Source organism: Plectrocnemia conspersa, unplaced genomic scaffold (assembly GCF_051122295.1).
Source record: "Plectrocnemia conspersa isolate PC_06_02 unplaced genomic scaffold, ASM5112229v1 ptg000011l, whole genome shotgun sequence".
Taxonomy (NCBI): Eukaryota; Metazoa; Arthropoda; class Insecta; order Trichoptera; family Polycentropodidae; genus Plectrocnemia; species Plectrocnemia conspersa.
In genome coordinates this window covers 20,244,038-20,252,037 of record NW_028277175.1, presented here as the reverse complement: position 1 = coordinate 20,252,037, position 8,000 = coordinate 20,244,038, and the positions used below count along the sequence as shown (strand labels likewise).

Genomic DNA, 8,000 nt, shown 5'->3' with positions numbered 1-8,000 from the left:
GAAACGGGCGTCAACAACAATATTTACTCGTCACGCCATACCAATTGTCATATTATTTACGATTATAACCAAATTCGTATTTATTATTTGCATCAAATATTGGCATAATCCATCTTCTTTCAAGTGGTTATATATCACAGTAATAAATACCACTGTTCATATAAAATTCGTCGTCACTTCCTTCAACATCCATTATTATTATTATGAATAATTTCTAAAAGTAAAGCAATATATTTAAAATAATTAAAACAAAGATTACATATATTCGTGCAGGACATGGAGTTAGAATCCGGCACTGTCCCGCGTGATCCGGGACGAATGGTCACCTTATCTTTGAAGGAAAAAATCAATTCATGCAATCCTAACACCGCATGATACGTTCATGTTCCGATGAACAATTTTACAATAAACTTACACTCGTAAATTTAAGATTGAGTTATTTGCATAAGTTAAAAATTCAATACTACTGAAATGAGTTTGACAGAAGTATATTTACCGTTAATAAATTTAAATTGCAAAATTTGATTGAATAAAAGCCAATAAATGCCATAAAAATGTTGTCGACATAGGAGTGCAACACTTGTAATACAATGTCAACTTACGAGCACAAGGTGTTAATATTTGAGAAACTGTTGTTGTACCTTAAATTTCAGAACAATTCAGTTTATCAATATTAGCTTCAACTTTCGTAGGGTCATTTTAATCTTCACTTATTTCCATGTCCGAGTCAGGATCAAAGCCTTTAAATCAGTAACATATATGTCCGAGTCAGGATCGTAAATAATTTCTTGGCTAGCTTTTGGTAATTACGACATATTGATAGGTATGTAATAAACATAAGCAAATTGAAAATAAATACGTAATGTATATTTTATTTTTTTTGCTTTAAGTGAAAGCCAATCATTTAATGAACATATTTATAACAAAAGTTTGTGGTAAAAATGTGAGAGATGCAATATAATGTTGTGCCTAGATCAGTGGCTCTCATGTGCAGCCACGGTGAATGCATGCGGCCACCAACAAACATTCCACCAAAAAACGTATCATAGTAAATATTGGAAGAGAGAACCGTTCAACAATTTCCATTTGAATTACATTTAAATAAATAAAAATCAATATGCTTAAATGTTGTCTTTTATTGAATATATACTTAAGTTGATTGATTTTTATGTAAATACAAGTTATTTTTACCACATCCCAAAATCCATATTTGATGCAGCCACAAAGCATTTCCATAGGACCGTTCTGATGTCTGTAATGCGGCCACAGCCAAAATTTAAGTGAGAACCACTGGCGTAGATTTTCGTGGCGATAACTATATATGTTTTACCCAAATTTTTATTTTAGAATCTTATTTTTTGTATTGATATTTTTGAAATGTTTTTTTATAGTAAAGCATATGTGTCATTACAATAGACATACAATAGGCGACAAAGAATTAGGAAAATTGAAATACATTTAAATTTTACTACAGGGCAAATTTATTGTCAAATTAAATAAGTACAAAGCTTTTTATCATAGTTTTTCATTTAATAATTTGCAACTATTGAACTTGAATGTCATCTTACAATTTAAAGTGTACAATAAAACACATTTTTACTATTCTATTAAATAAAGATTACACAGCCAAAATAAATATAATTAATCCAAACAATTTTACTAGACTTTTTATGTCTTTTGTTTCAGGAAAAGTAAAGAAGTTTCTTATAAAAATAAACAAAGTCAAGTAAAACCTTAAGTATTTTTTTCTTAAAGTCCAGACAAATGTAAATTATGCCATAAAATAAATCTGATCAAAAATCTTCCTTCTACTATAATAATACAATACAACATATTGTACAAGCAAAAAATATTAATAATTTCAGAAGGGAAGGACGATTTTTTACAATACAATACATACACTTACAACGAAATATTAAGTCAGCACCATTCAGTAAATTACAAAGTTGACGTCATTGGAAGCATTCGATAATTTGCAATTATTCATTTACAATGAAAACAAATTCAATTGAGAATTAACGTCAAATAATGCGGATACCAAAAATATATACCCGTTGTAAACCCTTAAACAACAGTGCTCGTTCTCTTGAACAGTCTTTTCCGATATACTATGTATACTCGACATAAATAAACTGACAATAAAAATTTTGGCATATTTATCAGATCTCATAGAAATTTGTGACGCAACTTGTTCATTGAACACTACATTGCGTATTTAACCCTCCATTACTCGCGTGGCGTCTGTGAGACTAAAAGACGTAAAAATCTAATGTAAAAATAGTGCGAGTAACAGAGGTTTAAATTATTTAGGAAACACTTATGTATTTTAGTCATGGAAATTGTGCAGTTTTATAAAATCAATAATATATGTATATATGCAGTATATAATTTAATAACAACTAGAAAGGCTAAGAATTTCAAACTGGACTCGTTAAAAATTACTATTCTACTGACCTTAAAAATTGTGCTAAATGTCTTGTGCAATTGCTCAAGATAAATAAAATTCATTCAATTGTACTCACATAATAGATATATTCCTTATTGCATCCTAAGACTTAAATCGTTCTTAAAATTATTGCAACAATTTATTGAATAACAATGTCTTCGTCGTTCGTCCGTCGCCGTTACGCTCAATGGGATAACAATAAAACTAAATATTTACATGTAACATTATGATAAACGTTATGTATAAAAGTAAAATTATTTACAGTACATAAAAATAAGTGTTTCTTGTTTTAAGAATACTTTCTCTCGTTATAAAAACAGTAATTAGCTGCTCTGTCGCATATTGTAGTGTCAATGAGATTCATCATAACTTTCGCGACACGACATGCGCTTATTTGGTTCGACTACTTAATTGTATTATACACGCACAATCATACACGTGGAAAACTCATCGCATGCACATAAACCCTGTACACATCTTAAATTTATTATATTCATATAATAGGATGATAAAAGTTGAAAAGCACTATCACAATGTATTTGATAACATTTCGCAGGTTGCTAACGTTGCGGAATGCGCGTAACAATTTTAATAATATATATAGAAGACACGTTCACAAAATGATCACAGCATTCGTGTATAAAAATCGGCGGACACTGCGCTACTACTCCTGCAAATCGTGTCCACTCTGAATGATCCACAAAGAAGGCACATGAGAACAAATAAAATATAACAATTCAATGTGCAAACGTAATGCTCAGATTGGCAACGGCACGCGCCGATTATAATACTGTTAGTACAATTAATTGAACATATTACTCCGAACCAGTAGTAAGAACAGCATATTTATTCCATGAAGTTATCCACTATTCATAGACAGACATCAGGATAAGTTGACACTGGGAGTCTTTGATTTTTTCGCAAACGGAAATTGTAACTTGCGCCTACGAGAGGATCTCGCCGAGTCGGGTGTTTCGCCCGCTGCGGTGATATTTGTCGCACTGGTGCTATTTTCTGAAGATAACAGCTGAAGCGAATGCTCGGAGCTACTGGATCCCGTGTCGATCTCGCTTGTTACCGTCCGCTGTCTACTAAGTCCTGTCAACCTAAATAAAAATAAATATATTTTAAACGGAATTTAGCCCGATGATCTACTGTAAGAAATTACATACCTATTATTAGCGACAGATGAAATTGGAGGGGACGGAGTGTCTATTCCACAACCTTCGAGTCCAGCTTCACTGCTAATTGACTTGACAATTGGACCTGAAAATGATATATCAATAGTAATAATATCCACTTAATTTATTTAAAATACAATAATTTTAATATACATATAAAGAGCTGTGCAAATTAATTGCCATTCTAGTTTTCCAAACATCTTCATTTGGGTTCCCTAAGCAAAACCCATCAATAATACATAATTTCTTAGGTTAACACTTCATCTGCGGATCCCGAAAAATTCCGTTTTTTAAGTCTGTGTACTCAATATTTCGTACAAAAAAAAACAAAAATATATCAATGACATGTGTTGAGGAGCACATGTACGAAAAAAAAATTATTAAGAAAATTCTATGAATGTCGCACATTTTTTTAAACGAGTCGCTTGTTGTCGCACGAAAACTCAGTAAAACCAGATATATCTGTGCGTCTTGTACCGTTCCTCTTCACAAAGGTAGCTGTTTTGAGAACTACCATTCAGTGATGAACTATTAAAAAAGTGTTGTGATTTTTGGAACAATCTTTATAGAATCAGACTCGCCTCTAAAACACCCACATATTTTTTGCTTGCCTTAAATGAAGTGTTTCTTTTCCGGAAGTGGTAGAGACTTTCCTGCAATATGACAGGCGTTAGCCCAATATGTTACAACGGAATAAACATAATCAACAACTATCAACTAGTAAGACACCAGACTGAAATCAAAGCCTTTAAATCAGTAACATATATTTCATTAATTATAAACTATTATTGCAGCTTATAATTAATAGATATCAACATACATGATCCGTGAGATTAGGTAAATATAGGAAAATCTAAGCTGTGATAATCGACCAGAAATATAATTATATAATAATCACTAATTTCGATGTGCCATATTAGCATTTAATTATTATCACATATTTGGACAGTTCAAACATACAACGGAGGTGAAGACTTGAATTATTAATGCATCTTACAAGATCCGAAGTACTTGTATAAAATGCAATGGAGGCTACATAATAAAATGATAACCCGTATCAATGGAAAGCTTTGACTTCAAGTATTTGTATCTCTTCCACAGATTTTTTCGACTATTATTACATGCAATAAAATATTTTTTAACCTGGCAATGGAAGCTGTGGTTTACGCGGCGGAAGCTGATATTTTTGTGACAAATTACCACTTCTCGGCCTCAATAGCTGAGGCTGTGATTTAGATTGTATTCTCATCCCTAGGCTGTTTGTCGGTGGTAGTTCTTCACCTGTCCAATTGACACTGAAATATAAGAAAAGATAAAAAACAACTTCGTTAACGTAATGATCAACAAAGATACATACTTATCACCGCCGAGTTGAAATTGAATAAACGGATCTTTTACTTTTCCATTTGAGATGGATTTTGTATCTTGCACAAGAGTTTTCACGTCAGGAACGGAACTGAAATTATCCAGTACAGCTGTGGGAGAATCTAAATTGCTCTGCGATCTGCTTTCTTGGTAGTTTTTAAATTCTTGAACTCTGTCAAGGTATTGGCTCCGTAGCTCTTGAGCTCGTTTCTCTTCGATCAATTTTCTTTCTTCGCGTTGTTGCCTACGAAGAATTAATCTTAATTTATTCCATAACGTCGGCTATAATAAAAGAAAATAAATCTTATACCTTGCTTCGGCTAAGCGCAGATCCATCGGATAATGCTTCCCTTCGGGCGGATCAAATTCTTCACTTCCCGACGAATCTTCTTTCCACATGTTCGTGGAAGGATCCATAACTGAAAAAATAAAAACATAAGATCTTAGAATTCAAATTAAAATAATTTCTAAATAAATTATATCTAATATTAACTACCACATTAATGTTAATATCCCAATTTCTAAGTATGTAATTTATAACTATGAGTACAATTTAAAAATTAAGTCAGTTGCTACAAGTGGATATCAAACCGATGTGAAATGTTATCTGTTATAAACATAAATTGATGTGAGTGTGAAAAACCTTAAAACTCAATTGCTTTCACCTAAAATTATTAACATTTAAATCTGTGACTTAATATATTCATAATAATCAATAACATATGTATATAATATAAATTAAATACATTTTTTAAATTTATTTCTATTAAAAAGAAGTAAAATAAAATCTCACTGCATACTTTATATTAATTTTATCAACAGTCCGAATATATACATACATATAATACTGCCTTACTATGCACAAACATGGTGTCAAAATCTTTAAAAATATCAGTTACCACTCGTGCGTAGTATGGCTGTATACACAGGAATTATTTTAAAATGTTACATGCATCGATTTAGTGCAAATGTTTTTATGGAATGTAATGTCAGATGGTTCCACAGCAAATATATATAGATGAATAAAAAAAAACAATTAGTAACACACACACTGCACAACAAAACACAATTAGATATAATGCTCTTACCTGAATGCTTATTTATGTGTATTTCATAAATATCAAGAATAGATATTTTCAGTTAATAGCAATTAAGTTGGACATTGAACCTTTCATCAATAAAAAACAGGGATTATCAAAAGGGGAAAAACAAATAAAAACGCAACCCATTATAAAATAAAACTTTCTAGGATATTACCGGGACTGTGAAGTTAAATAATAAGCCTACAAAGGTAGTAGATGCCTTGTTTCAAAATATTAAATTCATCGCAAGAAAGCTTTATTTAAGTTGAGTCAACGTAAGTGCATCAAAAAATATATGTATTAAACTGGAAAAATAATATATACAAAAAAAGAAAAGGCTAAAATATTGGAGATAAAAATATACAGCAAATGAAATAAAAATAAAGTATAACAATAACAAGTAGGTATAATTTTTATGCATACAAAAAGTCGTGCTGATGAAAATGAAAATTACAAATATAATGATGGCATACACAGAAACCGTTAATTCCAAAGGCCCCACTTTACCGCATATTTTGAAACGCTTGATTAATATCATAATTAAATGTATATATGGAATGAATCGCAAGACTTCTTATCGCCCTATTTAAAACTAAATACATTCACGGCTTTTTTACATTAACAATCCAATTCGTTATATCTATATATCATATAATACAATCTATATATACAATTTATTATTAAAAAAAAAATAATTAAGTACAACTTTTCAATACAAATTTTGCGCAATATACACGTACTTAAATTAATTTTAATGATAGATTCTATAGATTCCTTGTTATTCACACGTCTATTATGATTATAAATATATAAATTAAATGGAACTGCAATTAGGGATTGATGATTTGTGTAAAATCAATAAAACACTGTTAGACTAGAAAAACAAGCGGTAACGTCTGAAAACGATTGAGATTTTATAAAGTATACAGTGAAATAATTACCTATAATTCTTTATTTTAAATACTGTTACTATATAAAGACGAAAACATAATTGTATTTATATTAAAATTAATTAAACAATCACAGATTATTCGTTTAAATTGCTTTGTAATTTGTCTTAATCGCCGTGTAAGTGTTCAATCGAAGGAGAACTATCGTCGTTGTGATGCTGCTTACCTGTGCCACCACCGGCAATGCTGCCCATTCCTCCGTATATTGAACCCGAATCTTCAAAATCTAAATCGTCTTGTGAACTACTTATTTTTACTGTAAATCAATAAAATACATATATATAAAAGAAAAACGTTAAATAGCTTAAATAAATTTAAGATTTAACTCACATCTATTAGGACGGCCGTTTGCATTTCTATACAAAGCGTTCTCGAGGTATTGTAATCCGTTATTATTAATAATGTTGAAGCCGCACAAGAGCTCCATTTGCTTCCACCTATACACCCTTTCCTGTTGAATCAAGATATGCGGTAATATAATACTTTCTTTAATAAAAAATAATCTTACAACTTCTGTACATGATCAAGTCCACAGAGCTACAGAATAAAATTAGTATTTAATTTTATATACTTTATATACCTGAAGTTCTTGTGTCACTTCGTTCAAAGCCGTTCTCGCTTCAACAATCGAACGATCAACATCGTCTATCGATTTTCCATGAGTAGATACAAACGCGCCGACGAGACTAGAACGCTTCTTACGTAATTTTTCACACTACAAGTACATCATTATTTTTAATATTAAACAATCACATATCTCAATCAAATCATAACAACACTCACAGCATCTCTTGCGGTTTGTAACTGTACATCAGCGTTTAATTTTTTCCTCATGTATGATTTATTCTCTAGCTCGTGAGTGAGCTGAAGCCACAATTGAAGACCTGGAGGCGGCGCCCAGCACCTATCCTCCAATTCGCCTTCTGCTCTTTGCAATTCAGAACGTAGCATCTACATGCATCAATAGTATTGTTTA

The 8,000-nt window shown here is 31.1% G+C and overlaps 1 protein-coding gene and 1 long non-coding RNA gene across 4 annotated transcripts in view; one reads left to right on the top strand and one right to left on the bottom strand.

The window, feature by feature from the left end:
• Positions 1-1,126, top strand: LOC148229885 (uncharacterized). Its single transcript, XR_015811276.1, has 2 exons — positions 1-823; positions 891-1,126. It is a non-coding gene; the product is annotated as an uncharacterized LOC148229885 (long non-coding RNA).
• Positions 1,127-1,463: 337 nt separating this feature from the next.
• Positions 1,464-8,000, bottom strand: part of Stim (stromal interaction molecule) — a 41,083-nt gene continuing 34,546 nt past the window's right edge. For all 3 annotated transcript variants that reach the window (XM_088196653.1, XM_088196654.1, XM_088196655.1), the window contains 9 exons: positions 7,808-7,975; positions 7,605-7,739; positions 7,355-7,475; positions 7,191-7,280; positions 5,303-5,411; positions 4,985-5,236; positions 4,771-4,922; positions 3,619-3,712; positions 1,464-3,552 (listed from right to left, as the gene is read on the bottom strand). In XM_088196653.1, coding sequence (XP_088052779.1) covers positions 3,330-3,552; positions 3,619-3,712; positions 4,771-4,922; positions 4,985-5,236; positions 5,303-5,411; positions 7,191-7,280; positions 7,355-7,475; positions 7,605-7,739; positions 7,808-7,975 — 1,344 coding nt within the window. In that variant the 3' untranslated portion in view covers positions 1,464-3,329. The remainder of the gene's footprint in view (positions 3,553-3,618; positions 3,713-4,770; positions 4,923-4,984; positions 5,237-5,302; positions 5,412-7,190; positions 7,281-7,354; positions 7,476-7,604; positions 7,740-7,807; positions 7,976-8,000) is intronic.